This window comes from Dendrobates tinctorius, unplaced genomic scaffold (genome assembly GCF_039654945.1).
Source record: "Dendrobates tinctorius isolate UK_male_01 unplaced genomic scaffold, ASM3965494v1 ptg000158l, whole genome shotgun sequence".
Taxonomy (NCBI): Eukaryota; Metazoa; Chordata; class Amphibia; order Anura; family Dendrobatidae; genus Dendrobates; species Dendrobates tinctorius.
Window position 1 is genome coordinate 16,875,736 of NW_027361825.1, and position 18,528 is coordinate 16,894,263.

Consider the following 18,528-nt stretch of genomic DNA (forward strand, 5'->3'; position numbering starts at 1 on the left):
AAAAAAAAGTATGCGGTACTCAAGGTTCCTAAGAGCACAGTGGCCTCCATAATCCTTAAATGGAAGAAGTTTGAGACCACCAGATGTCTTCCTAGACCTGGCTGTCCAGCCAAACTGAGCAATCATGGGAGAAGAGGCTTGATGAGTGAGGTAAAGAAGAACTCCAGGATCACTGTGGCCAAGTTCCAGAGATGCAGTAGGGAGATGGGAGAAAGTTCCACGAAGTCAACTATCACTGCAGTCCTCCACCAGTCGGGTTTTTATGGCAGAGTGGCCCGACTGAAGCCTCTCCTCAGTGCCAGACATATGAAAGCCCGCATAGTTTTCTAAAAAACACACATGAAGGACTCCCAGACAATGAGACGATTCTCTGGTCTGATGAGACGAAGATAGAACTTTTTGGTGATAATTCTAAGCGGTATTTATGGAGAAAACCAGGCACTGCTCATCACCTGCCCAATACAATCCCAACAGTGAAACATGGTGGTGGCAGCATCATGCTATGAGGGTGTTTTTCAGCTGCAGGGACAGGATGACTAGTTGCAATTGAAGGAAACATGAATGCGGCCAAGTACAATCACCCTAAGCACACAGCTAAAATAACAAAGGTGTGGTTTCAAAACAAATCTGTGACCATTCTTGATTGGCCCAGCCAGAGCCCTGACCTAAACCCATTTGAGCATCTCAGGAGAGACCTGAAAATGGCTGTCCACCAACGTTCACCATGGATCTGCAGGGAAGAATGGCAGAGGATCCCCAAATCCAGATGTGAAAAACTTGTTGCATCATTCCCAAAATGACTTGTTGCATCATTCCCAAGCAAAGGGTCTGATTACTTATGGCCATGTGATATTTCAGTTTTCTGTTTTAATAAATTTGCAGGAATTTATACATTTGGGTTTTTTTTTTCAGTCAAGATGGGGTGCAGAGTGTACATTAATAAGAAAAAATGAACTTTTTATGAATTTACCAAATGGCTGCAATGAAACAAAGAGTGAAAAAATTTAAAGGGGTCTGAATACTTTCCGTACCCACTGTATTGTGCGTAATTTTTTATGTTATTTTCATGTTCTCTATTTTTTCCACATCAATGGGAAAACAAATGGAAAATGTGTGTGTTTTTCACATTTTTTATAACCACAAATGACCACTACAATACATTATAAAGTTTGTTCCCTATTACATAAAAATATTTTTTATATATTGGACACTTTTGTTTACGAGGCGAGGTGAGGCTTCTTTTAATTGTTATTTTTCTTGTTTTTTTTTGTTTATCTATTAAAGTTATTTTTTTCATTTATTTCACATAGTGCACCCCATAAGGTCAAAAAATAACATCTCGGGGGCATTTAAATACTTTCTTTTTTTTTACCTGATTTCCCCTGTGACTAGGGATGGTAAACTAGCCCCAGTTAAAGAAAAAATTCAACCTCCCGACCACATAGCAGAGCTGACTACTCTGTACAGAGGAGGAAACCTTATGCTGTGTACACATTACTTGTTTAGAGTGGTGTATACAGCTTTCAGGAAGGTAAAGACGGTAATTAGCCATCACTGACTTATCTATGAGGAACCTGGCTGTGTCGGATGCCAGCTCCTCGCTCCCACAGATGCACAATCTCATTTATCTACTATGGGTCGTTAAGGTGTAGTTCATTCCCTTTCTTAAGATTCAATGTAGAGGTAAATGGGAAAAATGTTTTCAAATGCGTTCAAATTTGGAAAGAAAAAACAATTACACATTTGTTTTTTGGGGTTTTGTTTTTTCAGCATTCATTATGCTGTAAAAATTACCTTGGAACACGATTTGAAGTTTTGATCACTTCTTACTGGCTGGATCTTATTGGCGTAGGCGCAGGGACTGGAAAACCACAATTCTGGCATTTTAATTTTTTTTTTAAGGTGTTTACTGATCGGGTCAATTAACTTTATATTTTGATACATGAGTCTTTTGCTGATGCTATGATACTAAATATTTTTATTTGAATATTTTAATAGGGGGAAAAGGAGAAGTTAAATTTTTGGTTTATTTTTTTATAATGTTAAAAACTTTCTGATTTTATTTTTATTTTTTGTCCCCTTTGGGGACCTGCGATTATCTGATCACTATAATATACTGCAATAGCATAATATTACAGAACATATAAAAGTCACTTTTGTCCTATGAAGCTTAGTCTGCAGCTGGGCTTGATGGCAGTTACCAGGAGGCTTCAGCAGGCCACTGGCTGCCATGGTCACCCATGAGTTCCCCATAGGCTCATCGCTGTGGGCCGATGAGAGAAAGCTCTAGCGTGCATCTGCAATGATGTCATTTAAGTGCCACTGCCAAAGATTAACAGGGGCATTTAAATGGTTAAACTATAGCAATGAGAGCAAGCTCCAGTTACTGCAATTGCAGGCAGATGCCTGCTATGGAACACAGCCGGCATCTGCCCGGTATTGTGCTCACTTATAGGAACCAACATATTATGTATTATTTATTACTTTTACACTGGCCAAACCCACTTCAGATGTCCAGTGCACATAGGCTGCTATTATTCTCGGCCGCACAGGTCCAGTTTACACAGGGTGATGTACTGCTGAATGCGATGAAATTTTAGGCAAAGCAAAAGATCCTTTCACCCAACAAACAGGTGTTTTGCTCATTTGTTGGGTGATCTGCCCAATTTCTAGGAATCCTCATTCCAGATAATTCTGCAACTTTGCAGCAAAAACCTCTCATTGTTCTCTATATACCATCTTGTTTTATTTACTCAAAGGACTCTCTAATGTAATCCAGTTTGTTCTTTCCCTCCCCTTTATTTGTTCTTGCAGTGTTCAGTAGTTTCCTTTGACCTCCAATTCATTCAGTCTTTTGTCTACTATGCTTGTCTTCAGGTTTATGGACATCAGCAAAAGCCTTCACTGTTAATCCTTTATCTTGTTTCTGCTTGGAGCTTTTTCAACTTTTCCATAGACTTCACCCCTTCCTGCATCTTCTGATGAAGCTAGCCCTGAACTAGCCCTTCCTTCATCTCAACTTTACCCCTTCCTAAAGTCAACTGATTGTATTCTTCGATCTGATGCTACCACCCAACTACTACAATTGTACACTCATTGGAGCAGCACAAGATGATAGGTTAAGTCATTTAAAACCCCCTGTACACATAAGACTAATGTCGGCCTAACCATGCCAATATCGACCAGTTTGGCCTACAGTCTAATGTGTATTGGGGCTCGATCGGGCATGTCCAATTTTCGACTGTCGATCGCTTCAGTCTTCCAGAGATAAGCCGGCATCAGAGAGTGTTGCTTGTTGGCGACTTTCTCATAGAGAACACAGGAGTGCTCTTCCATGTGAGTGCTCCTAAGTATGGGAGAGACCACCGAGATCACTGATGGCCAAACAATTGGCTGAAGCATCGTTCGGCCAACAGCCATCTAATGTGTATGGCTGGCTTTATTCTCATGTTTTTAATGGATAAAATTGCAAACTGCAAATTTTACTTCTCAAGAATGGAGGGATTTTTATTCTTATTGTATACTGCTCGTTGTCAATAGGGCTTGTAAGCTCTGCTCTGAAGCTCGCCGGATCATTGGAGTGCACTGTTACCTCCAGTTCCCAGACAGTTTCCGAACCCCTGTGTCTCTCTGATGCTGCAGAACCTAAGCTGGAGAGTGCATAGTTTGTGGTCACGCCACTGGCCCAACTGTCATACAAGCAGGAAGCCTAAGGATCAATGCGCTACTACAGAAGATGAGACAACCCCTGTAATGTGTATTCTCTTGGTGCAACATTGTACTTGCGCGACTAGTAGGATATATAAGAGCATGTTTCCTAATAGCCACCAACCCTTCCTCAGCATGAGATCTCTACAAAAGAGAGCTCACTGCTGGAAATATTAACATGTAACAGGCAGTATATTTTTGGGCCACCTTAAAGGGACTCTGTCAGCAAGTTTTAGCTATGTAATCAAACCATACATCCAAGCCCTGATCGCTTACGGCCAACTCCAACTCAAAAATATTTTCCAGACATTCCTTAATCAAGGATCTACAAAAACCATGAGGTCCATGACCTCATCATCTCCCGCCTTGACCACTGCAACCTCTTACTTTGTGGCCTCCCTTCTAACACTCTTACACCCCTCCAATCTACTCTCAATCTATCCTAAATTCTGCTGTCCAACTAATCCACCTGTTCCCCCCGCTATTCCTCGGCCTCTCCCCTCTGTCAATCCCTGCACTGGCTCCACATTACCCAGAAACTCCAGTTCAAATCCCTAACCATGGCATACAAAGCTATCCACAACCTATCTCCTCCATACATCTGTGACCTCATCTCCCGGTATTTACCTGCACGCAACCTCCAATCCTCACAAGATCTCCTGCTCTACTTCTTATCTCCTCTTCCCACAATCAAATACTAGATTTCTCCCACGCATCCCCCTGCTCTGGAACTCTACCCCAACATATCAGACTCTCGCCTCCCATGGGAACCTTCAAAAGGAACCTGAAGAACCACCTCTTCCGACAAGCCTACAACCTGCAGTAACCACCAATCCACCAAACCACTGCGCAACCAGCTCTACCCCCGCCTACTGTATCTTCACCCATCCTTTGTAGATTGTGAGCCCTCATGGGCAGGATCCTCTCTCCTCCTGTACCAGTCAGTGACTCGTTTTTTTCAAGATTATTGTACTTGTTTTTTTGTTATGTATACCCCTCCTCACATGTAAAGCGTCTTGGAATAAATGGAGGTATAATAAATAATAATAATGTAATCTGAGAGCAGAATGATGTAGGGACAGATACCCTGATCCCAGTGATGTGTCACTTACTTTACTGGGTACAGTAGTTGTGATACAATCTCAATTTTCCCTGCTACAGATCTAGCAGAGCTCAGATGTTGAGCCCTTTATAACCTTGCCCACACCAATAATGGGCTGCTTTCTGTGTATACTGTATAGTGAGAGAGAGCTGCTAATCAGTGCTGGGGGGTTGGGGTGGTTGGACCAAGAGGCCCGAGACACCTAGCCCTGTAGTGATAATGTCCTGCTGATAAAACACTGATTTTATTGAAACTGCAAAACAGTCAAGTAAGTGACATATCACTGGAATCAGTCTCAGCCCCTGCATTAAGCTGTTCTCAGATTACATGGCAAAAAACCTACTGACAGATTAAAAAAAGTATTCCTTCTTAAGTCTGGTGCAGTCCCATGAATGGTAGTCACAATACACACGCCATATTGTAGCAGTAGTATTGTAGGGATTAGTACACTGGGTAATAGTACTAAAATAATATTATCACTTGAGGGGACTAAATCGTTATGGAATAGGAAGGTCATGAAGATGGTACTCTGAAACAAAAGTTATCACCGGAGAGTGGAGATTTTCTGCGATTACAAACAGGATCCTGCTTTTTGTTCCTTTTCATTGACAATAAACAGTTTACAAAGCGTCCCCTTGTTGATACCCTCAAAGATCAGCTGTAATCTGTGTATAAAAGCTGCAGGACCACCACGGGTAAAATGTAGCATTACACATATCACATCAATGAGTAGTCTGCAGTGCAGGATAGGATGGGTCCTCCAAAATGAGAGGCACTTTTTCTAAGTGTCCGTTTACACAGACCGACTGGCGGAACTAAAAAGTTGGTCTGTTTACCTATTAGTTTAAAAGCCTGGTTACACAGGAGACTGCATACCATGCCGTAGATCGCTAAGTGCACATAGACTGCCATTGTTCTCAGCAGATTTTTCTCAAAAGATCATTTCATCCGATGAACGAATGTTTTGTGTATTGCAATAATCATTTAGTGTAAATTCAGCTTTTCTGTTCCTCAATTTAATCTAAGGAAGAGATGAGGATCCTGAGAAGGGCATACTCTTTTAAGCCCCCGTTACACGGCCTGATATTCCGGTACTGAAAACACCAGTGCCGGTGCTATCCATGTCCGTATGCGTTATTCATGTGCCGTCCATCTGCACCATCCGTTTACCACGTACTGGAATAGAATGCAGAATAGAAGTGACAGAAGTTTACGTGTTACTCCTGTTTCACACTTCACTTGTTTGACGTCAGCTGAAATCCGCCAAAGTGTGAAAAAACGGATCCGTTTCCGCTATGTAGCAAACGGATGCACTGGATCCGTTTTGTGGATGAATCCGCCAGTGTATGAAATTTAAATTAACAGAACTCTGGAGAAAGAGAGATTATTTTTCGACGCTAGGCATTTAGGGTTAAAATGCATGGGAGGAAAGATCTTCCGGGCATGCGAATTTAAAAATAGCGGGTCCGCCACTGAAAAAAACATTCCTTTGTCCGTCTACTCCAGACGGCGGATGCTAAAATTTGAACAGATCCGTCAAAAAACGGATGCAACGGACGACCATCATTCAAAATCCGCCGCTAATGCAAGTCTATGGGCAAATAAACGGATCCGCCAAAAAAATGGCAGATCCGCTTTTTTCTAAAAACGGCGGATTTTGACTGATGTCAAACAACTGAAGTGTGAAAGAGGCCTTAGATGTGTAAAGATAGAGAATAGATCGATGATTGATAGATATGGTATAGATAGAAAGATATCCATGAGTTATATAATTAGTGTCGTGCATGTGTAGTTTACTGTACTTGTATTTAGCTAATAAATAAATAATTGAAAAAACAAAAAAGACTTGTGGTCCCCCCTATTGATAACCAGCCAAGGTAAAGCAGACAGCTGGGGGCTGATCTTATCAAGCTGGGAAGGTACCTGGTTATTGGCCACTTCCCATCATAAAAATACCAGCTCGCAGCCTCCCCATAATTGGTGCATCATATTAGATGCATCAATTTTGGCACTTTGTCTGGCTCCTCTCGATTGTCCTGGTGCGGTGGCAATCGGGGTAATATTTTTTGGTGTTGATGTCAGCTGTGAAATGTCAGCTGGCATCAAGCCCAGGGATTAGTAATGGAGAGGCATTTATCAGACACTCCAAACCTGGTAAGATAAAAGAAAAAAAACACACACACAAATATTTTATTGTAAAAAAAAAAATATTCCCCGACTCCCTAGCTCAACAATTTATTAATTAAAAAAAAAAAAGCCATGCTGGTCCAAAGTAGTCCAAGGATTCCGACGTAGTCCACAAATCGCAACCTGAAAGACATAAAAAGAGAGAATTCAATAAATAAAGACAAGAGACAATCCCTCAATCACCAATTTATTAACCCCGCAGCTCCGACGTAATCCATGACATTCTCATAAGATCCACTGTATTTGTTGTACAACCTATGGAACCTCATTCTGAGAACAAAGCTTCATAGTTTGTGGAAATACGTCGGAGCTGAGGGGGTTAATAAATTGGTGATTGAGGGACTGTCTCTTGTCTTTGTTTATTTAATGACTTAATTCTCTCTTTTTATGTCTTTCAGGTTGCCATTTTTGGACTACGTCGAAGTCCTTGGACCACTTTGGACCAGCATAGCTTTTTTTAATTAATAAATTGGTGAACCAGGAAGTTTTTGTTTAAAATTTTTTTGTTTTTTTTCTTTTAACTTACCTTGTTAGTAATGGGCATGTCTGTTAGACGCCTCTCCTTTGCTAACCCCTAGACTTGATGCCAGCTGACATCAATCCCCAAAAATATTACCCCGATTGCTAGTGCACCATGGCAATCAGGAAGAGCCAGGCAAAGTGCCATAATTGACGCAATTGATGTGATGTGCCAATTCTGGGGCTGCTGCAGGCTTGTATTTCTAGGCTGGGAAGGGCCCAATAACCATGGACCTTCACAGCCTTATAATAGAAGCCCACAGCTGTCTGCTATACCTTGGCCAAAAGAATGTAAGCTAACTTTCTAACAATGGGGGACAGTGAAGGTGCCAGTCTTCAAAGTAGTGTAAAACCCTTAAGTCCCCCCCACACATATTATATACCTGTCAGAATGATCATTCAGCCAACATCTATCGCCCCGTCCCCAATACACGGTAACAATTGACTTGGTTGAGTGTTCCTCTGTTTTCCATGAGAAATCTGCTGTCAGACACCACTGTCAGAGGCTTATTTCCCTGATGAACTTATGAAATTTAATAGAACGATTCTTTCTCTCCACCGACATCATTGGAAGAGTTTAAAAGTCTATCATATATATTATATGGTTAGTCAATCCCCCCCAGAATCAGGTTTGGCCAACTTTTATCTAATCTACATGGCCATTCACTGTGGGAAAAAGCCAGAGCCAGACACCTCATATACCAAATTACTGCTGGAACTTGTATGATGGGCGTTGGGGAAATTGTTATATAAATATCAGATATTGATTACATGAAAAGGATTACGAGTAATTGATTTCAGTTTGTAGAGTCTGCTGTGGTTGTAGCTGAGTGTTGAAAGGACTGTTTAACACCCCCCATAGAAAGTAGATAGCTGTTGGCCAAATGGTCGTTTGGCGATCAATCCCGAGACCCTAATATGCAGGAACACTCGTCTTTGTGTTCTTTATGAGAGAGCCGCTGCCAGACTACACTGGCAGTGGCTTATTTCCCGAAGAACAAAAGTATCAGCTGTCAGAAATCTGATATACTAGATCTTTTTTTTCTTACATCAACTGTTGGGGGAGTCAGGAGGCCTCCATACACTTTAAACAGTTGGCTGATCCTGATTATACTGGGGTTCGGACAATGTTAGTCTAAAGTGTATGGGGGCTTTGAAGGCCAAAATATACAGTGCCTTGCGAAAGTATTCAGCTCCCTTGAACTTTTCAATCTTTTCCCACATGCCATGCTTCAAACATAAAGATACCAAATGTAAATTTTTGGTGAAGAATCAACAAGTGTAACACAATTGTGAAGTTGAACGAAATTACATTTTTGTGGAAATTCAAAAACACTGAAAAGTGGGGCGTGCAATATTATTCAGCCCCTTTAACTTAATACTTTGCTGCGCCACCTTTTGCTGCGATTACAGCTGCAAATCGCTTGGTGTATGTCTATCTGTTTTGTACATCGAGAGACTGAAATTCTTGCCCATTCTTCCTTGGCAAACAGCTCGAGCTCAGTGAGGTTTGATGGAGATCGTTTGTGAACAGCAGTTTTCAGCTCTTTCCACAAATTCTCAATTGGATTCAGGTCTGGACTTTGACTTGGCCATTCCTACACCTGGATACGTTTATTTGTGAACCATTCCATTGTAGATTTTGATTTATGTTTGTGATCATTGTCTTGTTGAAAGACAAATCTCCGTCCCAGTCTCAGGTATTTTGCAGACTCCAACAGGTTTTCTTCAAGAATGGTCCTATATTTGGCTCCATCCATCTTCCCATCAATTTATCCATCTTCCCTGTCCCTGCTGAAGAAAAACAGGCCCAAACCATGATGCTCCCACCACGTTTGACAGTGGGGATGGTGTGTTCAGGGTGATGAACTGTGTTGCCTTTACGCCAAACATATCGTTTGGCATTGTTGCCAAAGAGTACAATTTTGGTTTCATCTGACCAGAGTACATTCTTCCACATGTTTGGTGTGTCTCCCAGGTGGCTTGTTACAAAGTTAAACAACACTTTTTATGGCTATCTTTGAGAAATGGCTTTCTTCTTGCCACTTTTCCATAAAGGCCATATTTGTGCAGTGTACGACTGATTGTTGTCCTATGGACAGACTGTCCCACCTCAGCTGTAGATCTCTGCAGTTCATCCAGCGTGATCAGATATGCAGCCAAGACACCCATGATCAGTCTTCTCCTTGTTTGAGATGAAAGTTTAGAGGGACGGCCGGGTCTTGGTAGATTTGCAGTGGTATGATACTCCTTCCATTTCAATATGATCGCTTGCACAGTGCTCCTTGGGATGTTTAAAGTTTTGGAAATCATTTTGTATCCAAAATTGGCTTTAAACTTCTCCACAACAGTATCATGGACCTGCCTGTTGTGTTCCTTTGTCTTCATGATGCTATCTGTGCTTCAAACAGAACCCTGAGACTATCACAGAACAGGTGCATTTATACGGAGACTTGATTACACACAGGTGGATTATATTTATCATAATTAGTCATTTAGGACAAGATTGGATCATTCAGAGATCAACAATGAACTTCTGGAGTGAGTTTGCTGCACTGAAAGTAAAGGGGCCGAATAATATTGCACGCCCCACTTTTCAGTTTTTGAATTTCCACAAAAATGTAAAATAACCAATAAATTTCGTTCACCTTCACAATTGTGTTCCATTTGTTGTTGATTCTTCACCAAAAATTTACATTTCGTATCTTTATGTTTGAAGCATGATATGTGGGAAAAGGTTGAAAAGTTCAAGGAAGCTGAATGCTTTCGCAAGGCACTGTATTAGAATGCTGGCCAAAAGCTTTCTCATGTGGATCCCCATACACAACAAAACTGGGTTCACAGAATATACAGAAACATGACAAAGATGGGGAAAAGATAATAGCTCAGTTCAATTATTCTTTAGAGAGTCCAGAGCAAGTTTATGTTGCAATGGGAAAGTGGGAAGGGGCCAGCTTGAGGTAGGGATAGGCTTCTTAATGGACCCTATTGCAGACACTTTATGCTCTTTTGAAGTTTAGTCTTCAAATACTTTATAGGAGTATACAACCCTTAACTATGAGTGACTGGATACATTTCCAAGTAATTTGAGGCTGTCCAATATCAGACAATTATTTTTAACCTGATTGTATGGATCTCAGAGTTTATATAATATAGGTAAAACATAATGGATCCAAGACTGAAAGCAGTGTACGTAGTTATAGGACGGAGAAGAGAGTAGAAATTGAGAACTTACTTTATATAAGTAGTAAATCTCAACAATCATATTACTTCTTTTTAAAGGGAACCTGTCAGCAGGATTGTGCTGAGTAACCTACAGGCAGTGTCAGGTCAGCGCTGTTATACTGATTGAAATGATACCTTCACTGATGAAATGAGTCTTGTGGTTGTTGTGTAATCTTTATTCTCAGTTTTGAGTTAATGATCTGCTTGTGCTCTGGGGTGGCCTGTGGGGGTCTTCATGTGGTGCCTGATTAGCTATTCATCAGTATGGCTTCTGACAGGTCACTGATCCCTCACTGACCTGCCCCCTATTTTACACCCGGTTTGTGCACTGCATTTTACTATCCTCTCCCATAGGGTAAGATGTTTATACTCTTGACTTTCTGAACACCCAATTCTTAATGATACTATTGCGGTCTGCCCATGGATATTAATGGTCTATTTTCTAACATAATTAAACACTTAGCATTACATTGATGTGCAGACCGATACTATTGACATTTGAATCTGTGTGTACATTCAACTATTTTGCGAGCTACCCCTGTGTGACAATTAGATTATTGTGCATTTTGTCTGTTTGTCCTCTTTTGATACACCCAGAATCTTTTTTAAATGATATTGTTACCCTCTTTTTTTAATAATTATTTAATAAAGTTTAAATCTTTTTTAAATCAATCGCCCTCTTTTCTCTTGTTTAAAGAAAAAGAAAATAGAGTTTTATTTATTTTCATGACTATGAAAATTGTAGATTCACTCTGAAGGCATCAAAAGTATGAATTAAGACATGTGGAATTATATAATTAACAAAAAAGTGTGAAATAACTGAAAATACTATATGTCTTATATTCTAGGTTCTTCAAAGTATTTAATGGAGAAGTAAATGGTCTGATCATCTCCTCTGAGCACGTATTTGGTAGACAGCTATGCTTTCTGAACCCTATATAAATACACGGTCAGTTCAGCTAGGCATCTATGTGCTCTGAATGGAAAGAGGGGAGTAAGCCGCTGCCATAATCCTTAGGCAGTGGCTTATTTGGAAGAGCATAAAAATCGGGGAATGAAATTCAATATGACCTTTCCTTGTTCCTTTCAATATCATCTGTTGGGGTAAATCAGGAAGCTACATTAGATGGTTAGCCAATCCTGAAAAAAATTGATTGATTCAGTCAAACTTTCTTTTATATGTATCAAGCCTTTAAGGGAACTTGTCAGATCCATCAAGGCTCCCAAACTGCCACCATAGAGTTTAATCGGCCTACAACCAAGTCCTAAACAAGCATTTCTTCATTGTAAAAACAACTTCAAAAGTGCAGCTCATCTCATGCTAATTAGCCAGGACTAGTGGACTAGTCCAGTGGGGCGTTTCTTCCCTGGTCTTAGTTCCTATAATTATGCCCCTCTGGGTGTGATTGACATCTTTCCTTGCTGTACACTTCATTCCAGTGCTATGTCCACTCCGAGCATCCTGTCCTGAACTCGCGGAGTGAAACAAGGTTTACCCTCCCCAGCTTCATCTGTCATGATCCAGCACGGGGTTTCGCTTTGGCCCGTCCTGGTCAGACAGGGAGTTAATTGTTCTGCCTCTCTCTGGCAGAGGGTGGCTATTTAATGCTCACTGGACCTGGGTTCAGTTATACTCCTGCCCTCGGCTGAGTTAGTTGACCTCGTGTACATGTGCCTTGTGCCTGATAACTTGCTGCTTGTTTGGTTTTGATCCGGTTCTGTCCCTGTTACGAGTTCTGCCTGTCCCTCTTGTACCGCACCGCCCTCTCGTGTATGACTCTCTGCTTGTGACTTGACTATTCTCTGCTCATCCCTTTTGTACCGCACCGCCCTCTCGTGTATGACCTCTGCTTGTCTGACCTGCACTTTCCTCTCCTCTACTACAGTATTCCTGCAGTAGGTACATTAGATAATCTGCAGTAGTAGGACGCTAATCCCCGCCCCCTGCAGTCACATGATCGTAGGTCCTGGTACTCCTAACTATTTTCCGTGCTTCAGGTCCTGTCTGCTTAAACCTTCACTACCTTATTGGGCCCTGTGCTCTCCCACAGTGTGGGTAAGTCACCCTGCTCAGCTGTGGCAGGTGCTGATGCTGACAGGATCCTGACACATCTGAGTAGGGCACATGCCTACGGCTTTGAGGTAACATAGCAATAGACCAATTTAATCTTAATGGAGCCTACGGGCAACTGACGGGTTCCCTTAGGACATGTAGTAGAGTTGACAAGTACAAAATTGGGTTTATATTAATAGTGCCACTCTACAGATTGGCAGTGCAAAATCATATAAAAAATGTACAAATATTTCCCCTATAAGATGGTAGTGGGGGGGTTGAATCCTTTAAAATGAGGGAGGTATGCAAATACCGGTAGTTCTAGACATTGTGATATATGGGTGACTCTACAAAGTACACTTACCTGTAGACTTCTCTGCTGTGTGTGTGCTCCAGGATTCAATGATGAGTGAAAAAACACCCTGCAACAAAACAAGTGTCCAAGTCAGTACAACACATGCATGTAATAGTTAGATGTTGTGTTTGGGACCTATAAAATTTAATATGGAGAATTTTCTGGTGAGGTCATCCGCAGAACCAAAAACTATGCAGTCCTCCATATTCATGAGCTGTGCATATCCCCGTCCCCAACACTGATTGGCAGCTTTTAGTGTACACAGAAAGCCAATCAGTGATGGGGGTGGGGTTTATTCAGGGCTCAGCATTCAGAGAACTGCTAGATCTGCAGCATAGAAAACAGTGATTTTATCAAATCAAATTTGCAACAAGCAGTAGGTGATCATTGCTGGAATCAGGGTCTCTGTTCATGCATTATTCTGTTCTCAGATTGGGGATATAAAATCCTGGTGACAGATTCCCTTCAAAGAGAATCTGTCACCCCATAAAACTCAATTTCAACTACATATAGAGTCCTGTAGGGGACTTAGTCCCCTATAAATCTCACACCTGCAGTACAAATTTTACATATTTAGTTGAACAGAAAAACGGTTTTATTTCATATGCAAATGAGGAGACCTCTGTGCACCCTTGGTGTGGCCGAGGGCTCAGTGAACCGTTCCGCCTCCTAATTCAATTCCAGGGTGCACTAAGGAGCTTTCACTGACATGAAATAAAACCATTTTTCTGTCCATCTAAAGAAGTAACATCTGTAGTGCATGTGTGAGTTTTATGAGGTCTAAGTCCTCTACAGGTCTGTTTTGAGGATGACAGACTATCTTTAAAAAGACGCCAGATGAAGGTAAAAAGGGGACAGTGTTGTGATAGAGGACCAAGATGAAAAGTCGGAGATTGGGACCCTTAGAGGAAGGGATTAGTCATGAATTATAGTTTCTCTACATTTATGAACTTTTGGGAAAATATTATAAAAATGGTCAGTGGACGCTCTAGAACGTTACACAAGATAGGAATAGGATATGTAAGAAAATGTCACCATGTGCCGAATGAAATTCAAGAGCGAACCTGATGAAGACCACAGCATTGAGCGGGTATCGAGCATCTTAAATCGTAATTTGAGGTTTACTCCAAGGTGTCCAAGAACAGGTGCAAAATGTTAATGGACTGACTAATGGTAAAGAGTGAACTTTGACTGCGGATTGAGCCATCAGTGCTCTGACCATTGTCTACTCTAAGGCATACACTGTGTGATGCTTGTACTACCTAGACCTCCAAGCACCACAGTGTATTATTGTATAGGGCTGACGGACATAAGACTAACGAGCATAAAAGACGTAACTTCGGTATGAAAATATATAAAAAAGAAAATTACTAAATGTGAAACATAATATGGGGTGTCTAATCCTAAAACTTTGAAGCATCTCTAATATTCCTTGACAAAGCTCTGGATCCACCATATGTGCCAGTAGCCATGTGGTAAATCACAGAGCTGAAGAGCATCCTGTAATGAGAACTATAGGAAGGTTAGTATTTTAGGAGCTGAAAGTAAATGTGTAGGGTTGGCCGATTAGTATAAATAGTCTATTGTGAAACTTTACTAGAATGCCACACAGATGCCTCATAGACACAGATTAGATATTAGAAAAAACTTTTTGACAGTTAGAGTGATCAATGAGTGGAACAGGCTGCCACGAGAAGTGGTGAGTTCTCCTTCAATGGAAGTCTTCAAACAGAGGCTGGACAGACATCTGACTGGGATGATTTAGTGAATCCTGCTTTGAGCAGGGGGTTGGACCAGATGGCCCAGGAGGTCCCTTCCAACTCTATGATTCTATGATTCTAGACGGCGAAACATTTGTCTGGTCTCCAAAACACAAACTGGGTAATACTCTAATGGGCTATTCCAAACTTCTAAATTGCTGTCATATCCACAAAATTCGCCATAAATGTTAGGTAGATGCGGATCTCACCAATGGGACCTGCGTCTCCCGAGTGCAGGGCCCCATTGTGAGCTGCTGTTAATGCAAGGGGGTGGAAAGTCGGAATTCCCATATAAATAAATGAGAATTCAGACCCTCCTTCTCTGACAGTGGTACCCATTATGATCATCTCGAGAAACCGATGCGGGTTCCATTAGTGAGATTCATATCTATTGTACAGGCATATTCTGGGAATATGTTGTAACCATTCAAAATGGGAAGACCCCTTAAAGGAAGATAACAGGAGGACAACTAAATGCTCAACTTACCTTCCATCTGGCAACTTGAAAGTGTCTATACATATCTGCACAGCACAGGGAAAGCGCGAATCAGACTTAGGTACTGTCACACTTAGCGATGCACCAGCGATCCCGACCAGCGATATGACGCGGTCAGGATCGCTGGTGCATCGCTAAGTGGTCGCTAGTGAGCTGCCACACAGAAAGATCTCACCAACGAAATAGGGGTCGGGGGTCGCTACTTACCTGTCACACCAGGCGATCCTGCGTCCTCCCGCCCGGCTCCACGCGTCGCTCGTCGGCGCCACAGGAAGTGCCGCAGGAAGCTGACGACGAGAAACGGTCCAGGACGTTCTCGCGCGATCAGCGATAACCAGTGGGGGAGCGGGTTGTAGGTAAGTATCACACACAGTGATATCGCTAGCAATATCGCTATAACGTCACAAGACATTGCACAACGGAAGTTTGTTCGGTGTTGTGCAACATGGCTACATTATACATGTGCATGGGGTCTCACTGCGACACCTCGCCTACACTACCATAACAAGCAAGTCACAAATAATGCAACTGAGTCTGATTTTTTGCCACTTGCCTGTCAGTCTCAGTAGTGCAGATGTCGCAATGCGACTTATTCCCATGTACAGCGCTACGATGCAGCAGCACCAAACTTCGGTCATGCAACGACTGTTGTGGCCAAAATCACCATTTAACCTTAGCCCTATAAAGTAATTGTCATTGTAAATTTATTTTCTGAGAAATTGATAATAAATGTGAAAATAAGTAACTTTGTAAAATATGTTATTAGACAAATCTGCTTCTTTCTCCTCCTGGACTGAACATTCATTCTCAAAAACCTCAATTCACAGGTAAAATCTGTCCTATCTGAATATGGGTTTCCCCATTACTGAGATAGGAGATGATAGTTGGTGCTCATAAGGTTCTGTGGAGAACTGTATTATTTCAGGAGAACTTGCAGTAGAATGTCTGTGTCGGCCTCAAGCTCTTCCCTCTCCATAGAATTTTAAAGGCACCAACTACCATCTCCTACCTAAGCAATGGGAAACTCTGACTTCAGTGAATACAGATTTTACCCATGAATTGAGAGTGAAAGATACATCCACAAGGAGAAAGAAGCAGATTTCTCTGACAAGATATACAGTATTACAATGTTTCTGATTTCCATGTGTATTATTGATTTTATTAAAATGTAAACAACGGTAACTCTTTGAGAACCTCATACACACAATATAAAAATGAGCTAAAATGGCCTATTTTGACCTCAGCGAAGAAACTTATGTCTGACCAATAAGCTATCATTATCGTTCAAAGCGCTGATCAGCATTTTTTGTCCCTACGATAAGCACTGGCTGTATCATCAACTGACAAAATCTAACACGGCTGCTGTGTATGAGATGTGTCGTTCGCCAGCCCACCTTTGTCTTATGTATATGGTGGCCTTTACCACTGCACCTTGCCTGGTGCCCTCTGTTTCCGTCCCCTGTTTCCTCTGCTCACATCGACATTTCTTTTCTTATGCTTCTAATATACAGTAGCTACCACAGTGGCTTGGGGACTGTACTCGTAAATCTAAGCCATGCCTTCCTTATCCGCAGGACAGAGAATCAAAGGATTAAAATTTCTCCTTATGGACATCGCAAAGTTGAGGTAGGGAGACTTATAGGCCATGCAATGTTTCCCTGAAAATGTAAATATGGAAATTGCTTCTTCAGTGAGAAAGACAACAGGAAGTCAAGCGCCACATATTGTGGGTAGCAAACATAAAAGCCAATATTAACCCTTTAAAAGGCCTTGCCAAATGACTTTGTATAGGAAGCCAAACCAAAAGATCCATTTGCAGAGACATGTTTCTGGAGTTTTGCCCCTCAGTAGTGCAAATCATGAGAGATAAGAGTTGGTTGGCTGGGTGAGATTCTTATGACATAGGGCTTAAGGGGTAAAATGTCCTCTTTTGCAGAGTTACATGTTTGTGTAAAGAGACTTATAGCCCATGCAGTGACTTTAATATGCATATAGTCTTTTCAGAGACCAGCCAACTAGTTGTCCTGCTTTGCACTGATTAGAGGCAAAAATCCAGAAGCACGTGTCTGTAAATGGGATCTTCTGGTTTGGCCTCTTATTTTTGGTCATGTGTCAAGGCCCTTAGGGACATTACTTAGTAAATGAAGCCAAACCAAAACAACCATTTGCAGACACATATTTCTGGGCTTTAGCCCCTCGATATTGCAAATCATGAGAACTGCTTGGCTGGGTGAGGGCCTTATGACAAGGGCTTAAGTGGTAACATTTCTCCTTGAATAAAGTACCAAGTTGGTGTAGAGAGACTTATAACGCATGCAGTGACCCTTTGAGAGTTTTAATAATCAGATAGCATCTTCAGAGACCAACCAGCTAATTCTTTTGTTTTGCACTAATGAAGGGAAAAAACCCAGAAACACATGATTGAAAATGGATCTTCGGGTCAGGCTTCCTATCTTTGATCATGTGGAAAGGCCCTGAGTCAATGTTGACTTTTAGGGTTGCTACCTCCAATAGGTGGCTCCAGATTCTCTGCCCTGTTTCTCTGTAGAGGCTATTTGCCAAGCATATGGAAAGCACTATTCAGACATAAAGACTCCATACACAAAATAGAAGTAAGCCATAATTACTAATTTTGATAGTAACAAATCACTGATGCGCCACTGATAAGAGATCGCTGTTGTTCAAACACTGATCGGGTATGTTGGATTTCTTTCACTTGTGATACGCACTGGCTGCATTGTTGACATGAAAAATTTAGCAAGGCTGGTGTGTCGGAGATTTTTGTTTTAGCAAATGCTCTACCAACAGATGAACAATTGATAGTCAGCCCACCTTTGTCTTATGTGTATGGGGACCTTTACCACTGCACTCCCCGTGCCACTGCAGCAGTCATCTTGGAAGCAGGAGTAACAGAGTAGGGCAATGGGAGGTAAACATGGCACCAGGTAAGATACATGACAAATATGACTACCTCTATATTCACTAGGTACCATTTATATGTTTGAGCTAAGACCATCTAAAAAAAAAATATAGAGTCCTCCCTCAGTCACCATATTTTTTGGACTAAAAAAACTCACTCACCCAGGTTTAGACAACAAAAAATATGAAAAAAAATATTTTGCA

At 41.5% G+C, this 18,528-nt stretch overlaps 1 protein-coding gene across 3 annotated transcripts in view; it reads right to left on the reverse strand.

Annotated features, from left to right (window-relative positions):
- DLL3 (delta like canonical Notch ligand 3) overlaps positions 1-18,528 on the reverse strand; it is a 125,329-nt gene that overhangs the window by 83,094 nt on the left and 23,707 nt on the right. For all 3 annotated transcript variants that reach the window (XM_073549011.1, XM_073549012.1, XM_073549010.1), the window contains one exon: positions 13,159-13,216. In XM_073549011.1, coding sequence (XP_073405112.1) covers positions 13,159-13,216 — 58 coding nt within the window. The remainder of the gene's footprint in view (positions 1-13,158; positions 13,217-18,528) is intronic.